This window comes from Anopheles gambiae, chromosome 2, assembly GCF_943734735.2.
Source record: "Anopheles gambiae chromosome 2, idAnoGambNW_F1_1, whole genome shotgun sequence".
Taxonomy (NCBI): domain Eukaryota; kingdom Metazoa; phylum Arthropoda; class Insecta; order Diptera; family Culicidae; genus Anopheles; species Anopheles gambiae.
Window position 1 is genome coordinate 36,779,024 of NC_064601.1, and position 19,555 is coordinate 36,798,578.

The 19,555-nt window shown below is 41.6% G+C and overlaps 3 protein-coding genes across 5 annotated transcripts in view; 1 reads left to right on the plus strand and 2 right to left on the minus strand.

Annotated features, from left to right (window-relative positions):
* The first annotated feature begins 3,558 nt into the window (after positions 1-3,558).
* Positions 3,559-5,446, plus strand: LOC133391971 (uncharacterized). The gene has a single exon (XM_061649439.1). It carries the CDS (start codon positions 3,559-3,561, stop codon positions 5,260-5,262), a length of 1,704 nt encoding a protein of 567 aa, XP_061505423.1. The 3' UTR covers positions 5,263-5,446.
* A 1,134-nt stretch (positions 5,447-6,580) lies between these two features.
* LOC1272765 (uncharacterized) lies at positions 6,581-17,050 on the minus strand. 2 transcript variants are annotated; one of them, XM_311673.6, is made up of 6 exons: positions 16,864-17,050; positions 16,429-16,570; positions 14,904-16,289; positions 14,544-14,695; positions 7,092-12,847; positions 6,581-7,005 (listed from the first exon to the last, which is right to left on the minus strand). In XM_311673.6, the coding sequence occupies exons 2-5, from the start codon at positions 16,509-16,511 to the stop codon at positions 12,783-12,785; spliced, it is 1,686 nt and encodes a 561-aa protein (XP_311673.6). In that variant the 5' UTR covers positions 16,512-16,570; positions 16,864-17,050; the 3' UTR covers positions 6,581-7,005; positions 7,092-12,782. The 2 variants fall into 2 exon arrangements, with proteins under 2 accessions (XP_311673.6, XP_061502475.1); XM_061646491.1 differs by having other exon boundaries at positions 7,092-14,695; positions 16,864-17,049.
* A 298-nt stretch (positions 17,051-17,348) lies between these two features.
* LOC3290833 (neurobeachin-like protein 1) overlaps positions 17,349-19,555 on the minus strand; it is a 64,879-nt gene continuing 62,672 nt past the window's right edge. For both annotated transcript variants that reach the window (XM_061646488.1, XM_061646489.1), the window contains 5 exons: positions 19,361-19,533; positions 18,989-19,296; positions 18,785-18,899; positions 18,507-18,684; positions 17,349-18,413 (listed from right to left, as the gene is read on the minus strand). In XM_061646488.1, the coding sequence (XP_061502472.1) occupies positions 18,251-18,413; positions 18,507-18,684; positions 18,785-18,899; positions 18,989-19,296; positions 19,361-19,533 (937 nt within the window). In that variant the 3' untranslated portion in view covers positions 17,349-18,250. The remainder of the gene's footprint in view (positions 18,414-18,506; positions 18,685-18,784; positions 18,900-18,988; positions 19,297-19,360; positions 19,534-19,555) is intronic.

The following is a 19,555-nucleotide window of genomic DNA, read 5'->3' on the forward strand; positions in this document are numbered from 1 at the left end:
ACAGTTGAAATATCCTTTGCAATTCTCACCTTTCTCAGTGTTGGTGCACAGGCCGATCGACAAGAGCAAGTAATAGATTATCTGACCAGTACCACCTACAATCTTCAGACCCAACACTCTGGAGTATATAACTGTTGGCTACTCCAGTTTTCCAACAAATCTGTACTATCACTGATGCTGGACAACATCGCATAGCGCCTGAGTAATCAAGATGTCAGTCTGTTACAAGCGGACCATCGGGGCCACCATGTTCCTGCATTACGAGAGCCCAACATGGTCATAATACTATGGTCATAATACAAGTGCCCACCAACAAACATTTGACAACTTCTACATATTTTAAATTTAACTTCTGTCAGTTTTAATTGAACCGTACAGCCATTAATTGATTATCCAGCTAAATCATGTGAAATAAAAAGCATTACCATACACTTGATGACCGCAACGGATTTTCTAACTTACGATGCTGTCAGTTTAAATCACAGCATCAAGCAGGCTGCGTACGTACGCAGCCGTCGTGGGGTGATGTTCAGTTGAAGGTCCAGTTTAAAAAATACAGTAGAACGTCGATTATCCGGGGGCGGATTAACCGGCGGGCGGTTTAATCGTGCGCATAAATGTGACAGCTGTTCAAGCGTACAGCGAACATTTGCAACAATAGCCAAGTGGGCAACCAGGTTTTTGTGCAGCTCTGTAGTATCTAGTGATATTTTCGAAATTCATTTATGTTCATGAACAGTTATTAAACCTATACTTATTGATTAAAATAAAATTCTACTAACAATTAATCGATTGATTCAAAGTAAATTAATCACAAAACTAGTGAATTTTATAATTTTTATATGAATTTGACATTTCCTCGAACATTATCCGTGCAAATCGATTAACCGGCAACCGTCCGGTCCCGAGCTACCCGGATAATCGACGTTCTACTGTATGAATGGAATTCAATCAGAACAAAGTACAGGCGGTCCCCGAGATACACGGTTTATGGGGACCGAAAACGGCCGCAAAATACCGCGTATCTCGGATTTCCGCGTAAGTCGAATCTCGTGATTTTCAGCTAAAATATCACAAATTTTCGTGTAATTTTGCAAGTCGGGGGTGGTTTTAGTCACTTTATGAATTATTTGATATGATTCTGACTGAATATAACAGTTCAAAACCTTTTGAAATAGATTTTAACATTCGATCGAACGGGAAATTATTTGGCAATTTACAGGCGGTCCCCGAGATACACGGTACCTCTTATACGCGGATTCGGAGATACGCGGTTTTCTAAATTTGACAGTTCTTTGAGCAAATTGTACTGATTTGACACATCAATTGTAAATTGCCAAATAATTTCCGTTTCGATCGAATGTTAAAAACTATTTCAAAAGGTTTAAAACTGTTATATTCAGTCAGAATCAAATCAAATAATTCATAAAGTGACTGAAACCGCCCCCTACTTGCAAAATTACACAAAAATTAGTGATATTTTAGCTGGAAATCACGAGATTCGACTTACGCGGAAATTCGAGATACGCGGTATTTTGCGGCCGTTTTCGGTCCCCATTAACCGTGTATCTCGGGGACCGCCTGTACAATTGATGTGTCAAATCAGTACAATTTGCTCAAAGAACTGTCAAATTTAGAAAACCGCGTATCTCCGAATCCGCGTATAAGAGGTACCGTGTATCTCGGGGACTGCCTGTAGACTTTAAATAAAATGACAGATTCTGGGCCATTAAAATCGGTAGGTATTGGTGAAAATTGCGAGAATCATTCATCTTAGCAGTGAACAGTCCTTTTCATCCAATTATGTAAGCAATTAAGTCTAGTATGGCTACATGGAGCTCACAGCACAACGTGAATTCTTGTGGCTAGGTTAAACCATCGTATCGTACTTTTCGTAAGTTAATCCTTCTACGCCATATTTCAGTTTATTTCGTTCGTTCACAGAAAACTTTTTTTACTGAACTTCAGTAAAATTTTACTGAAATTTTTTTAACTAAAGTTTCAGTAATCCTTTCAGTAAAAAGAATCCCAAGCGCCACAGATTAAGCTTAAAGGACTGGAAAATTGAATATCCATAGAAAAAAAATGAAAGCTCCACAGCTTCATTGTTTTGATCAATAGATGGCGTATTAAAACTGATTATTATATTGCTATCCTTTTCTTGCAATGTGTTTTGGCAAGTTTCATCTTATCATGACCTATATAGCTTCTAACTTTCCGAGCAAAAATCTATATGAATGGTCGTGTGGTCAGATACGTGGGTATCAACACCAACGACCATTACTCAAATCTCACTTGCTTCAGTGCTGGTGGTTTCCGTTGGAGTTTAGTATTTAAACAAACGTATCGCCGTTCTAGTTCTAGCGATGCATAACTTCAATGCGAAACCATACAACAGTACACAGGAAATGAGAAAGCTCTCCTCCAAGCGATGAAGCTCCACTGGTTGGGGTATCCCACCAACAGAGAGCGCCACCAGCTTTTTCGCTATTTTTAGAATGCATGAGTCGTTTGCCGTCTGCTAAACGAAGTCTTTCTATATTCCGTTTAGGTAGATAACTTGAGTCGTTTAGAAGCCGTTTAGTGGTCGTTTAGTGGATTTGTGGCACTTGGGATGTTTACTGAATCATTCAGTAATGTCCGGTGCTCACCAAAATGACAGCTCGTTTACTGAAATCCCAGTAAAGCCATTCTCATATTCTCATATCTGATTTTTCAGTAGTTGGTAGCGATTAAAAAATGACGAAATACTTCTTTTAAATTGAGTTTTTATTGATGCGCAGATATTGCTAGTCGCTCAGTTCATATTAATACATGTTTCGTGTTGTTTTATACAGTTTTTATACTGTATTTCACCGCCGCAAGTGTAGATGGTTCAGTAAGCGCTCACAGACACCACGCAATTTCAGCAAGCACAGTTGATTGTAGCAAACATTTTACACACCAACACGGCTGCCAATTCTTTTAAATTAATCCCGTAAGCCGAAATATCACCTGAAATTTCACCAGGGTGCCTTTAAGCGCCTACAAAATCAACTTTTTGCACACCACGAGCAAGTAGGTACCGCATTGTTTTGTTTTGATGTTCTAACTGACAGGTCGATTTGACAGAATGAATTGCTGCATTTTCAGTCATTTGTTTTACTGATATCCAGTGAAACGACTAATTTGACACTTATTTTACTGATTTTCAGTAAAATGTGTATTACTGAAATGCATTCAGTAAATTGTTTTACTGAAAGTCAGTAAAAACATGACATTCATACTGAAAATCAGTAAAATATTCTATTACTGAACCGTTTCTGTAAAAAACTTTACTGAAGCAGGATGAGAAAATTTGCTGTGTTCCTTTTCATTTATTTGATGTTTTAAACAGTTTAATGAAAAATTATTGTCCGTGATAGCAGCTCTGGTCGCGAATAATTAGGCAATCATAATGAAATTGCTACTGAAACCCTGTAAACTATAAACGGTATAATTACTAGACAATTTGAAACAAAATCGTTAAGCAAATTAAGTTTTCCAGTTTAGTGTGCTTGAAAACGGCCTTTGTTCAACATGTTCCGCAAGATAGATCTAATATCCTTTGCAATTCTCACCTTTTTCAGTGTTCGTGCACAGGCCGATCGACAAGAGCAAGTAATAGATTATTTAACCAATATCACCCACAATCTTCAGATCCAACATTCTGGAGTATATAACTGTTGGCTACTCCATTTTTCCAACAAATCTGTACTATCACTGATGCTGGACAACATCGCACAGCGCCTGAGTAATCAAGATGTCAGTCTGTTACAAGCGGACCATCGGGGCCACCATGTTCCTACATTACGAGAGCCCAACATGGTCATAATACTATGGGAAAACCAACAGCAAACATTTGACAACTTCTACTCCAGCCAATGGATAGTGAACATACCGCCAGAATGTCCCACCATTGTCCTGTTTGAGCTCGATTCAACTGGGACCATTCCGATAAGGAACATTGGAGAGTATTTCCAAACGAGGTCGGTGTTCTACTTCGTATTGATCGCAATCAACAAGGACGCCGTGTTCTGCTTTCGTTATCAACCGTTACGCATCACGAGTCACTCCGGCCTCCCCACGCTCGATCAACTGTTCTTCGACCGGCTACAGACGATGCAGTTCAAACTTTTAGTAGCCGGATACGTTAAGGACTTCTACACATCCACTTACTGTGAAAAGCTGCACGGTGAGGACACTATGCTGTTTCTACTCTTTGCTGAAACGCAACATCTTACACTTCATTTGCAACAGCTTCAATGCAACAGCAATGAATCTCTGGCCCAGTGTGTATCGCGGTATAATCCGATACATTTGATACTAAATCGATTTTTTATGGCGCAGTACGACAAATTCGCCGTAAGTGGTGTAGCAATGGAACAGTTCGCTATTGCCACGCCGAAGGGACGCTCGCTTACTGTGTGGGAAATTATGCTCAAACCTTTTCAGCATTCTGCCTGGGGCATGATACTGGGCATCCTTTTAACCTACCAGATAATCCATCAACTGAAGCCGACACTTTTCTCCAACAATCTGCTAGCTTTAGCACTCTTTGGGTTTGATAAGCGTCAGCTAGTGCTTTCCAAAAGCATCGAGAAAATAACCGCCTGTGCATTGATCGTGCTATTTTTCCAACTCAAGTGTGCGTACGAGGCAAAGCTTGTATCGTACATCACCGAAGCGCCACGTGTCCCAGACGCCAAGTCGGTTGAAGACTTGCGTGAACACAACATCACCGTACATTATAGAAAAATCAACATTACCTATTTGCATGAACTGAGCGGCCTGCTAGCATTCTACGACAAAGAGGTTTACACGTTCGATGGTATTACATTGGTGGAAAATCGTGCTGCTCTGATGATGGAAAAGCTGTTTGCTGATAAAATGAAAGGGTACGGAATGCAATACACACTACTGAGCGAAAATGTGTACGAGGCTATTCCGTTTTATGTATTTGGAGCCAAGTCACCGCTGGTAAGGCGCTTTCAAAAATTTCAACAACGCGTCTTCGAAGCCGGTATGCAGCAGTGCTGGCGTCGGGAGTATTACAATTGCTTTATCTGGTATATTAATAGCGGTAAACATCAATATGATATGTACGATGGATCATCCGCTATCATTAGCTATAGTCATCTTAAGCCACTGATGCTGTTTTTCTTAGCTCAATGGGCAATTGCAATAATCGTTTTTGGGATCGAGATATTGGTGGAAGCATTAAAACTATCGCAGAACAAGTAACAAGAAGCATGACATGTTACACGCCGCATCACCATTGTAGTAAACTTTACAAGATACAACTTCATGTACGATACAGCGTGTAAAACATTTAAACATCTACAAATTGGAATGCTCTTCGAGAAGCTAAGCCACTGGGCGACTTCGGTTACGTAATATGACCTATTTTGTTGTGTTCTGGAGCTCATGGAACAGCTTACAAACATATAGTATTGTTGAATATAGGCTTTCTGATATCAATAAATAATTGCTCTTGTACCGTAAAGCGTTTTACCTGTTCTGTAGCCTACAGAAGTGCTCTCCAACCTTTCTAGGATCGCGGACCACTTGGCTTAGAAAATACAATTGCGCGCGGCCCACATCGATTGAGGGCATACATTTTGTAGATTTAGTTCGAAGTTTTTGATCAAAAATATCTCTAAATCTTATTCTAGACGTGCTTGTTGAAAATGTAAGCTTAGTTGTGGAAAAAAAAATACACGACAGTGTAATAAGCTTATCTTTTTCAAAAGTAAATTCTTTCGCGGACCACAGGTTGGAGCCTTCTGACCTGCAGGAATGTAAAATGGAATGACGATTTCTCCGAAGGAAATTAATATGTTCAATATCATAAAATACCCTACTCAAACCTGATTTAACCACCTTAATCACACCACCATTCGTCAGCATTCACAATTGATTCATAAAATCCCGGCAGAGCTTCCTAAGAACATTCCTATGCTCGACAAGCCATTACCACTTATGTTCATTATTTTCTTTCTTAGCGAATACACGACAAAGCACAAATTCTTTGATATTTCTCCCATGCAGCGCATGAAAATGATTAACGCGTTTATTACATTCTACGTTCCTTCCTACATCCAAAATTACATTAGGATTACGATCCCAACTACACGAACAAAGAACTTGTACGATTACCGTGGGTTTTTCTCGGTTACCCGATGGTTAAGTATCAGAGTGCGATTGGCAATGCATATCACATGTTAACATCCGAAATTTGAGTGGTTGTTTAATTTAACACGAAACTTCCTACTACAACGGACTACCTCAATGATTTAGGCTTTGAATAATATCCGAAATTTTAGTGATTGTTTGAGGGAATTAGAATAGAGGGGTGCCACTTTCGCCGCATAGCTTGCATGATGGAGCTGACGCTGTATAGCCGCATCGCATCCACAACGGCACTGATGCTATAGTGACATACCTAATCCACAATGGCGTTAATGCAATTGCTGGTCACTATCCGCTAAGGGGCTGGTGCTGTATCAGTTTACCTTATTCACAATGGTGCAAGGTTTTATACTAGATGTTACATCCGAAATTTTAGTGGTTGTTTAAAAGATCTTTTCAGCCAGGATGGCTTTCCATGCCATCGGCCTGAAGAAAGAAGAGCTGCTGAGACTTAGTGCTGAAAAGCCGAATAGTCGGTCTATTACTGCATCTCTTTCGCTCTCCCGATTGCGATCCACTCCAATGTGGAAATCGCGATGATTTATACCCACACACACACTGATGCGCATGTATGAATATGAAGTGCTGTGGTGTTGGTGAAGTCGTTAACCATGATCTTCACACCGCGTACCGGCGTGTCTCCGCCGCCAGCTTCTAATACCGGGAACATGAGCCGCTTCAGCACGAGCAGAGACAAGCCACGCGGTTGCGACGCACGTTGATGGGGAATTAGGCGACGCGATGGGTCGTTTCCTTAAGGTGGTCCATGCTGAACACGCCAATTAGAACGGCGATCTGTGAACAGACAATTAGAAAGATGAATATTAAAATTTATTTTGATTAAGAGAAGGAAGGTTTTAGTAGCGGAATTGAAAACTAACCATTTTCTAATCGAAGACTGACAGCCGCTAGTTCCATGCTGGTTAAACCGGTTCGGACATACGCACTGATTTTCTAACCTTGCGGCAGGCCGACATGACGCCATCCACGGAAATAACGCCAACGCTTTGCCGCGCACGTTTATCACCAGACGGCAGCCATTTTGTTGCAACAGCCGTGCCGTGGACCGCATCCGAGGGTTAACTGAACTGCGATGCCGGTTTGCCACACGCCAGCCACACTAAGCTCAGCTGCCGCCACTGCAGTAGCAACGCCCTTCCAGCAACAACCGGGGGTGCTACCGGGAGACACACCCGGCGCCCGCGCGGCAATGCTCGCAGAAACTCACGCACGCACCAACTGCTCTGCTTCACACACCAGTTAGAAATGGCCGACTTTTCACCATCGTATGCTCTTTTTTATATTGACAACGTCCAACACGGTCACTGTGTTCGTGCAATGCACACCGCACACACACACCACAACACTGCGTATTATTAGCGGTCCAACACTGACGCCGACTATTTTTTGCATCTCGTAACGTCACAATTGTTCGCCAAATATGTGAATACAGTAGAAATGAGCTTGAAAATCTCGAATAATATAAAGTTCACTTGATTTATCATCAATTTCGCACGAATAGAACGCTTAAAACAGGCGTAAAAGATCACGCACACACATGCACGATAGCCGTTGGTCGATTTTTCTCATCAGCAAGCTTACGCACACACACGCATTCAGCCCATTTGGCAGATGGCCTCGAACAGGGTGGTTGTGAGAATTTTGAGCATCGTGACAGTTCGAGCCAATGTGGCCCAAAACTGACAAGGGTACAAATTTAAATTTGTGCGTTTGGGGTAATTTGCAACTGGTTTCGTTTGGTAAATGATTTTTAAAAAGCTTAAAATAGGAGATCTGAATCTCTCTTGCTGTACGTTACAATCTAATACAAAAACTGCACGATGCAATTAAAATGATACATTTGTTAAATTCCATTTCCAATGTAAAATACCTAATGTACGAAAGGTAATTTAACGCTTTCGCTCGCAGCATATTTTGACTAAACCAAAGGGATATTTTGGGACATAACGGAAACTGGCGGACATGGCCATTTCAAAACGACGGTTACGTTACACCACAGAATAGTTCGAATAAATGAAAAATCAACACATTAGCGAAAAATTGTTTTTTGTCATTAGCTTGTATATCTTTATTAACCATCATTTGTGTATGTTAATGTAAAATAAGAATATTTAGATTGCAAAACTTACCCAAACAGCATATGCGGCAATTAACGGTAGCAGTCCATGGGGAATTGATTTCTCCAGTAGATGGCCACTTCGGGGATGCTAGCTACGTTTCCCCTTATATTATTGCCGGTAAACCCTTTCTAGGTATGAACTTTAAAAAGCTATTCGCAAGATCGCAAATAATTTTAAATATTCCAAACGAGTGCAACAGTGTACGTATCATCGTTTACGTATCGATATATAAAAAGTGTGTCTTATTATTATCGTGTTAGTGGTTAATTCTTTAAATAGAATCTATAATTCTACTTCGCTTTTTGTATAATAAAGCATCCTTTCAAATGCGCGAGAGATGCATTATCACAGTCTTTGGTAATTTCAACATAAATTAGACAAAATTTATGGCTTGTTTGTTGTACAGCATATTTTCTTGATTTTTTTTTACTACGCATGCGCGTTCCCCCAGCAGTGCAGCAATCAGGATTGCGTTTTTTTTTCAGTCAGATAATATAGTATATATAGGGGACTGTTTAGTCAAAATAAATAATCTTTTAAATGCACACATTGTGGTATTTGACTTAGTGCGATTTCTTTTAAATTTACACAGTTTTCCTTGCGGCAGTCAGACACATTCGACCATGTATAATCGCTATATGTAATGTACTCGTTTATATATCATAATATCGTTGCTCATTAATAGTCTCTTTAACGAACTAAAATGTTTGTTTTTTCGAAATTTTAAATTACCAACGTCGAATTGCACCGTATTGGGGCCATCACCTTCATATATGGGTCCGCAAAAATCATATATTTAAAAAAATATATTCAAACTGTGCATTGGGTATTATTATCAGTGTACCGTTCAGCTGTTGCCGATTGATCAGCAGTGGTGAGGAGGTTCTTCCTATTTACGTATGTGTATAATCAAACTATGAATATGTACTACAGGACGGCATATCGTAAGTGGTTGTGATTTTTAAATTAAGAAGCATTGAATAGCAAACATATTAAATACCAATAATTACCTTGTTTTCTCTGGCAGTTGACACAATGCGTGCAGACGTTTCTCATTTCGTAACTATTTTCTCCAGATTGTTTTCAGTTGTGTTTAGATTCTGATTTGGTTCGTCATCTTGTTTTTGTTTGTTTGTCAATCGGATATCAATCGATTACATTCCCATTCTAATCCCCGTTATCATCTATGGCTTAAACCCATGGAAAGGCACATGTTTAGGACAGATTTGAATTATTTTTTTTTAGGAAAATCAGGAATAATAGGTTTCACATCCCATTCTAGTTCCATGCCAGCAGATAAGCACTGCTCAACTTTAGTGAAATTACTCAAATTCATAATTTAGTTTCAACCTTTGTGGCGTTTCAAGTCTTCTATTTTCATCGTTATATTATGACGGTTTAAACAAAATAAATCCCAACATTCAACAATGAAAGAAACCGATTGGTTCTACTACGGCAAATGATTACGATGCATACACATAATCTATTAGCGCGTTGCATTACATCGCGTTCATCTCCTTTCTTATGCTTGGATTTGTTAGAAAAAAAACATTAATAATTTGGTTCAATTTTAATAATTACGAAGGCGTAGCACGCAGCAAATACGCTGAGCTGATTTTAGATCTGTTGTAACATTTTGGAAAGGGAAGACATGTTTTAACCATTATCGTTGTTACACTATATTTACTGAATTAATTCAATATCGTAAAGCTTTGAACGTTGGAATTTATTGGTACGATTTTTACTCAAAAATTACTGTTATAAGATTAGCAATACGAACGAATATTGAAAATAATTCATATTTAAGGTTTGCCTGTTGCTTGTCTATAGACATTATACAGCATAATAGGTAGAGAGAACACCTTTTTGTAGATTTAGGGCGTTTGCAGGTACCCGGTAGATGGATTTTTACAACAGCCAGGTAGCTTTTGTCTTTCAAGGGAATGACTTTTCGGTGAAGGTTCTATAGATAAGAGGATGCAATGAAATCATTTCGAAACATAACTTTGCATAGCCGTTGCTTGCTTTTGGTACCGACCGAAATGTAGAGATTAAAGCTGTTTGTTACCCCCATCCGGTACACAGGTAAGTGTTCATTTCCTTACAGGTAAACTCTCTTATATACCTGTACGTACTCGTTGATATGTATATGTTCCACAACACATAACCATGTGTACCCTCTCCCTGTCCCTTCCTCTTCTTTCAGTGCTTTGAGCAATTGGTATTGTAGATTTTTGTACGACTTAGGGCATAAAAACGTGCTTTTCTTCCTCTGCCTTTGCCATCAAAATAGGACGTTACACACGAAAATGATGAGAATAATAAAATATTTCGTTTGAGAGATACCGGAGTCTACGAAAGGTTTGTGTAGTAGGTAAAATAATGAAACGCGCCCTCTAAAGCATACTGTACGGTTTGTGTTACCAAATTTATTTATGGTTAGCTTTATCGGTTGGTTGTGTGTAGTTGGTTTAATGTTTCCATTTTATTTTCGTTTCTGCTGCTCCACCGTAAGATAGTACACTCTGCACAAACTGATCCCTTTACTTGCTTGACTTGCTTGGACATCTTTCACGTTTTGCGTTAAATGACTGAGCGGAAAGGGGGCGACTACATTTCAAGTGAAAGTCAAATTATGTATAGAAAACGTAGTTCCATAACTGACTCACCTTACCTACCTACTACCACTGCCAATACTTTGCTTTCAAAAATGCTTAAACCCTTTCCGATGTGTAATTTGCCCTTCGCACGCATACTCGGACACAAATTGGCTGTAAGTTGCCTGCCAAAAATCTTGCTTAACACGCACCTCATCCCTACTCACTGTAATTTCTAGTCTATATTGTTATTATTATTATTATTCCTTAAGCTTACGTTCTAAGTGGTAGCCAAAAAATATGTTTGAATGCCTTGCTGCGTCCTGCTGAGCCCTGCATTTTTATGACTATAACACAATATATTTCAGTGGAAGATAACGAAAGATAAAGGGAAATACATAATTGTCTCTCGAAGGCGTCAGAAAAAAAAAACTCAAAGCATTTACAAGTCAGTTGAGTATATAAAAAGCTAAGTTACTAACTGTTTTGAGAAAATTCGCTTTAAAACAAAATCACACTATTTATTGGGTTTATTAGTATCGTCTATTGGGTTCTAAGAGTCTGTGTGCTTAGTCATACTTTTACAAAACAAAAAAGGATACCTTAAAGAGAAACTCTTGCATGATGATCTTTTGTAACAAATAAAAGGGATTTAAAACCAATCAAATTATTACAAATTCAATCCTGTTTTTGCGTTTGTGTCTTGCAGTTTTCCAATGTTCTGCGCATGCTCTGAGCTAACTTCCTAATTTTAGTCGCTTTTGCATGAAGACGCATATCGAACTCCTGCTGTCCACTTGTCGGGCACTCCTTTGCTAGATTATTTAAACCTATCGAGCTTGTCGTCGCCCTGTGTGTATGTGGAATACATTTAAACTTAAAACAAAACTTCTGTTCATCAAACGTGATAGATACCTGGCTTTCTTTCTGTGTATCTCTTTCTGTCTGTTCCCACTATGTCATTAATAATTCTGCGCAATAGTTCACGAACTGTGCTTACGTACTAATTGCTCACACTATCTGCTTGAAACTGATAAGAGACTGCTACTACTCGGCTGTTATGATTCTTGTTTTTAAACTACTAATATGCTAAAACGAGCATCCCATGCCAGCTGGCAGAATAATGCGCCTACCACCGCTTTTGCTTACTATTTATGCTGATGCTGGCTTTTTTTTCCACGGCATTAGCCGATTCCGTTTAGGTAGTTCTGTACACATCTTGTAAATGATCGATCGCTGTCGGTCGGTAGGTGTAACTCTACGCCCTTCGTATGGGAGCGTAGCGCGATGTGGCAAAAACCATTGTTCCTTTCGTTTTTCTCTATTAATTTTTGGTCTTCTGAATAGATGAGTTCGTTATCATGTTGAGTAATAGTGCACAGGGGGGGGAGACCTCCCCACTTTACACCAGGCTACACACCACACAATCGGGAGATGCGTTTTGCATAGAACTCTGTACTGTTTGCTTATCATCCTATCTTCTTTGACGCGTGATTGCCGAGAAAGGATTCATTCTCTTGAAGACGTGTATTGATCCTGCACACCCCAGGCGCGCGCGCACACTTCAGTTGACTATTTAGTTTTTGTTTCCCCACTGCACAGCATGGCCTTTAGAGTGTGTATGTGTGAGTTTTATCTTTGAAAGCTGTTTTGCGCCGTTATTGTTCGCGTTAAGAGTAGCGGCAGCTGCAGTTTGATGTGTACTCTTCTCCGTACTCTGTCGCGCACACACTCGCACACCCTTCTTATTCCTTATACCATCATCCCTTTGCCTTTTTTGGGCATGCGCTCGCGGTATCGTTTTTGCTTTTGATTAGCCGGTTAATTAAGCTGTTTAATAGTAACCGCTGTGTGCGTATTGATCAGTTTTGGCGTAGCCCTGCGAATACGCTTGCGCGTCTAGTTGGAAGAATGAAATATTGATAATGATGGTCGGTTGGGTTCGAATAGGTTGAAGAAGAGGCCAGGGAGGTTTTGTAAAGGAAAGGAAATTGAGGCAGAGAATGGTAGGGGAAGAAAATTGAATCATTTTTCATTAGCTGTTTGCATGTATCATTGGATAGTAAAGAAAATATATATCTTTTTGTTTGGCGAAGGTTAAATAATGATCAATCCATGTTTCTACTTTGGTTTGTGTGATTGTTTTCCGTTCTTTACCGGAAGCATTCAATTATAGCGTAATTCATGTTTCAAAATGATAAATAATCTCGCAAATATTAAGACCACCTCCATCTTATATCATCTCGGCCCTGTACGTGGCTAATAAAACTTAAAAGAAACGTAAAACCTCTTCATCCCCACGATCGCAGTTGAGTTTTCTTTTGCTGTTGATTTAACTATCATTTTTCGTACGTATTTTGATTCTTGATTCTTCGCGTATTTTCATTTGGCAGAATTTGCTTGATATGTTTTAAAGTTTGTCTCTCTTCGTGGCGGTTAATGGCGGTTAATACATAACACTGCATAATGCACGCTCTTTTTATATATATTTTGATCAACCGCTCACTAGTCATACATAACGCATGAAAAGACTATTAATATAGCGTTTTATTTCATCAAATGTACAAAATATGTTCTTCGATTAATGTGTGATAGAGTTGAATATGTTTCATTTCCTTCAGTTGCGTCCTTCACATCGTGTTTTTGAATAGCTTATCGCGTTATTTTTCGTACTGTTTTGCATTATTGGCATATGTATGCTCAGTTCATTTCGTCATAGTCTCTCGTCTTAAGTCGTACTTGTTTTTAACAACAACAAAATACTCCATACGTATTGCCTGTTTTTTTTTTCAAACATATTTTCTTTTTCTTCAAGCTCAACTACGACCGTTTTTTCCCCGCGAATTCTTTAAGAATGAAATTAATGATGAAATAATAACATTAAAATGTAAATTATTCCCAAGCCTAAGCTGCTACGAATGATAATTCGGTTGGTAATAGATTATTTTTGCAAAAAAAACGAACTTAATTCTCATTGCATTCCTACCCTTCCGCATCGATAGTGCGAATGTGGTATTTAATTCACTATTTCGTGCTGATAATCGTCACGTAACGTCTACTTTATATCACAATTGCACGATTCTCATAGCTTTGGTATCATTGCATTGGTTTGTTGCAAGAAATAATATAGAATGATTGTCTTTACTTTATCGCTAGCATTTGTACTTTGTTACTTGATCGAGCTCGATCGACATCATTTTGTTATACGGACCTTTAATTTACTTTCACTGTTTTCAGTGTGTCGTAAAACTTACGATACGATGGTTTATAGAGCCGGCTCTTCTATTTGTTTTTTTGTATCGTACAATGTACTCTTGTTTTATGAAATAATAATATAAACCACTAATCGCTAAGTGGTATCGAATTCTCACTGTTCTTAGTTTAACAATCTTTAAAGATCATTCTACTTTCCCGATTAGGTAGACACTATTGCACAGTTAGAGCGTTGGCACGCTCGCAGTAAGTGTCTACAGGCTTCGGTCACCATGGTAACGTTACCACCATGGTTCAAGGAAAATGCAGAGTATTTAAATGCAAGGAAAGGAGGAAAAGATTGATGCATCTACGAAGGGAGCATGAGTTATGTCGTACTTACCGTAGCCGCTGTAGGCAGTGGAGCGATCGTCGTACTGCTGGCTGGCGTATGTGTCTGTCGAAACAGCACTATAGTCCGCGGTGGTGCCGTACGTTTGGCTGTAATCCTGCGTGTAGCCAGACTGATAGCGTGTATCGTATGTGGCCGTATTGCTGTTAACAGTGGAACAAATAGAAGGCACAAAAGAGTTATTTTAAAAGGAATTTAAACTAACGAATAATCTGTTATGAACTGGAACGAGAAGCAGATGGTTCACACGCTTGAACAATAACAATCAGTGGACAAGAACAGTAAGTAGAAGGTCATCTGGCTGAAAAAGCGGCAAAATTAAACATCTATCTACTTAAATGGTTTATGTACCTATAATCATAGTGTGTGGTATCGTACTCCGTGCCAGTACTGGGATACCCGGTACTAGCCATCGTCGTGTTGCCGTACGAGCTTTGGCTGTATCCGTTGCTGGCGTAGCCGGCTTGCGGTGCGGCCGTGTTTCCATATCCGCCAGTGTTGGCCGCAGGTGTGTGCGTGTACTGATGTTCCATTTGTGGAGCATGCGCGTTCGGATCGCTATAGCCACCGTGGTTGGCCATAGGCTGGGGTGGAGCACTGTACGACGGAACCGGAGCCGCCGCACCGTGATGCGGTGGCATAGCCTTCGGTGGCAGTGCGCGTGTTGGCGGGCCAGCGTCGTAACGTCCACGCTTCGGTCCCGGGGGGCCTCCCACTCCAGGGATACCACCGCGCTTGTTGATCGGCGGTACGGCGGACGGGTTCGCTGGCTGGCGTGAGTCAAACTGGCGTGGTGGCGGTGGACCCTGACCGTACCCACCACCTCCCGGACCACCATTGTTTTGTCCGTAGCCACCCATCGGGTTGTAAGAGGAGGGTGGCGCGTTGCCATATCCACCACCACCGCCACCACCACCCATACCTCCACCACCACCTCCGCCGTAACCGCCACCACCGGACATACCACCTCCGCCGTAGCCGCCACCGCCGCCACCACCACCATACCCGCCACCACCGCCTCGTCCTCGGCCTCCGCCCATTCCGCCGCGGTACGGCCTTGGCCCACCGTAATCACCGCCACCGCCGCCGTATCCACCTCCGCCACCACCCCGGCCGCGACTCATGCCGCGTGACATAAATCCGCCCCGTCCACGGGACATTCCGCGCGGAGACGAATGGTACGGTGCGGACGAGTGTGTGGATTGTATCGACGATTCTTGCGATCCGGCCGCCAAACTGCTCGAATCGGCCGTTTTTATCGATTGCTTAGGTGACATGTGCTCTGTCTCGGAGCCACCGGATGCACCGCCCTGGGCAGCACCGGTGCCCGAACCGCCGGAACTTCCACCACTTTGGCCAGCACCCGATCCACCGCTCGAGGTGGTCGAGACGGCTTTAGTTGCACCGTTTGTTTCCGCCACCTTACCACCGTCGCCATTTTCTGCCGCAGCAATAGCGGCGGGCGGTCCCGATCCGTTCGATACCGAGGACGGAGGGCCTCCATAATTGGAACGACCACCCATTGGGCGGCCGCCACCACCACCGCCGTATGGACCACCGCGCGACATCGGTGGACCACCGCCTCGTGGCGGACCACCCATACCCCTTGGGGGACCGCCGCCTCGCATCATTCCCCCTCGTCCACGCATCATAGGGGGGCCACCGCCTCCCATACCCATACGGGGACCCATCGGTGGTCCGCCTCCACGGCCGCGACCTCTGAATGGAAATGGTGAGCTGTACAAAAACCGTGTCAGCGTATGTTTGGGTATATGTGTGTGTGTGTTTGGGTGTGTGAGAGAAAGGGAAAGATGATACAAAGTTAAGAATGTATTACACGTCGGACTCATTTACAGCATCATTTATGCTCCCTTACCTTCCCCGGTCACTGTATCCACCTCGGGGCGGTCCTCCACGGCCACGATAGCCACCTCTCGGTGGACCGGACATATCCATCATTATTTATGTAAGCTGTTCACACTTGGCAACGGATACTTCACTTCCGTTCTCGGGGGTTGCTACGAGTGAATAGAAAAAAGATAGAAAAATCGATAATGCTACCGAAGACCATTTTCCCGACGACGTTTCGCCAAAAACTAGCATATTATACTATTCAAAGATTGTTTCAAACTGTTATGGAAGCAACACCCTTCGCTGCATGTTTATTGATTTTTCACTCGGCCCGTTCTCTGGGCTGCAATTGGCGATAGAACAAAGCTGAGCTTGATACCCCGGTTTTGGGGGACCTCGTCGAGGTAAGCACACCGCAGTTGCCATCACAAAAAGTCAAGAAAATCAAAGCATTATTCACCTATTTCGTTGCACAATATAATAAAATGCGGTTGGCAATAAACAGGGGCGCAAAATTCACTCAAATAGCACGTCAAGACACACCACAAACAGCGATCATGCAACTCTTTTACACGGAACCGGGTAGCTTGGTTTTTCACTGTTTCAAAATGGCGTCTTCCTTTTCTGCGCTCCCAAGCAACAGTTCTGAAGCTGTGCCAAACGTGACAGCTTGTCCCAAGGAACAATTTTGCGTGGGATATTTTGGTCCACAAAAAATAACCCACCAATTCAAATGATCGGGTACGTTGGAAAAAAGACACAATATTTTTGAACCATTTTCTTACCAGCTGAAACACTGCAAATAGGGCGTTTCAACTGCTTGATTATGCACGATACAGGTGAATGTGTTTTCATAGTTTGCATCTTGTAAATTTATATTAAGATTCAAGCTCAGTTGATTTACAAAAAAGCATTTTATTGAAAAGAAATAAAGAACAGAAAAAGTCGTGGAAATGTATTTTATTTACTCATGTTGAAATAGTACGGGATTTGGTAGTTGATAAAATGTCGTTTTCTAAAAATTGGGTTGTCAGGATGAAGGATCGTTATTATCGAGGGATTACGCCTATAAGTGTATAAGCTTGAAAAAGAAACTATTTTCGAAACGAAATTCTTTCCCTAGCATTCTACGCACGATACACGAAGGGATAGCATTACTAATGCTCACTTTTGCTTTATGTTCAGAAAACTTCTACTCTGGATACTGAATATATTGGCTAACAGCGATCTTTTCCTCTCCCAACGTTACATCGCACATTGTTTGTTATAATGTTTTATAATGTTTTTATTTTAATTTGCTTTTGTTTACACTGTTAAAACAATACTTCCACACCACAATCAGCTATAACAACATACGTTTAACATTGACACTACTCTACATCATATTCATACGTTTTAATGCTTTGTGTTTTAAAAGGATTCCCTATGTTAGTATCTTTTTGTTTACGGTTCGTCACAATACGCTGCAGGACGGGAAGTAGTTTGCGAATTCGTGGATTCTGAGGAGGAAATGCGATTGTAGTTTGCGTTATCCGTTGCCAGTTGCTTTCAATGGATATAAAACGAAAGAAACAAGGAGCATACAGCGGGTACATATAAAACATAAACATGGAAGAAATTTGTCTAACAAAACACTGCCTAACACGTAACTCATCCTGCGATTCATCTATAGACTACCAATTGACTCCCATTAATGCAACGATCCCATATCAGGCAGGAAATTGTTTCTTTTTTTTTCAAATAAATCTCTACAATTTGAAGAATACTGACTTTGCGTTGACGCGATACAAACTTAACTTCTCTGGAAGGTGATTTTCCAGATAATATATAGGCTACAGGTTGGAAGATTAGACGTTCAATACGGTGTGCTTTTTATAAGGGATCGGTTGCTGGATCCCGATCACGCCCAAGCTGCCATCTCGCAATGGTGCCAACAGATGTGTATTGCCAACCGTTCCCACAACCGTTTGCGTTGGGACGTGTAGGGGAATGTCGAAGATAGGTTTTAGCCTGCAATTTGAGCCAATTTACACATCATTACTTTCAGTTTTGATCGGTACAAAATATAGGGAAAGATAAGCACATAGCTTACCCACTACTTACCCGTACAGCCGGCTCATCGTAACGTCGCCGGCGTCGTCCGAAACCACCAAATAGTCGGAGGATGAGGTCAGCCCAGTCACACGACCGGACACGTACTTGGAGCCGAGGCTGACACCGTTTATACTGAACACGTGCACCGAATGGGAAGTATCGTCGAGGGCTGAGAAAGCGATATGACCTGTTGGTGGGAGGGAAAAGAACCAATGAACCCTCCATCATAAAGGGGAAAATCGCGAACTTTGCTTATTTGTAGTGCAATTGTTTCACTTTCTACCCACCCTGATAGGATATGGTAATGAAGGATACTTCAATCTTGCAGCCCGTACATCCGATGGGATTTATTGTCCTGATGAACTGTCCATTTTTGATGGTATGCACATTTACAGTACCATCCTGAAGAGAAAAAAGAAACAGAAAAAATGTATGCATTACTATTTCGTACTCCCACCTCAAGGGTTCGTCTTCTAAACACGGAAACCTACCAGTGAGCCGGAAACCACCATGTCCAGCTCGGTCATGATGGCCACACAAGACACGGCATCGTCATGCCCGTACAGCGTGTGCACCGGTTTCGGCGTGAGGTTATTGGTAAGGTGTACAACATTGGCACTTCCCACCACGTTGCCGGCCAGGTTCTGGTTCAAGGCGGCCGTGTTGGGCTGCAAATTAGACCCGGCCGGTTGGCTGACGCTGTTGCTCGTACTAAGCGACCATATGACACAGGTACAGTCCTTTGATCCAGTCACCAGGTACGAGCCACAGTTGTCCATAGCGATACAGGTCACCACATCTGTCAACGGAAGTTTCGTTTAGTACACGATCGCAATTGCAGCACAGCATCCGTAGCGACTCACCGAAATGATTGATTGCCGATGCGACCACCTTGCCCCGGGCCATGTTGAACACACGCACCGAGTTGTCCCAGATCCCTCCGGCGTAGATGTACTTCGCGTCCACACTGAGGGCAAACAGTTTCGAGCTGAGCGTTATCGATGGATGAAATGGGCCAGTCAACTTTTTGCGATTTCTGAAAAAAACAGTAGACAAAA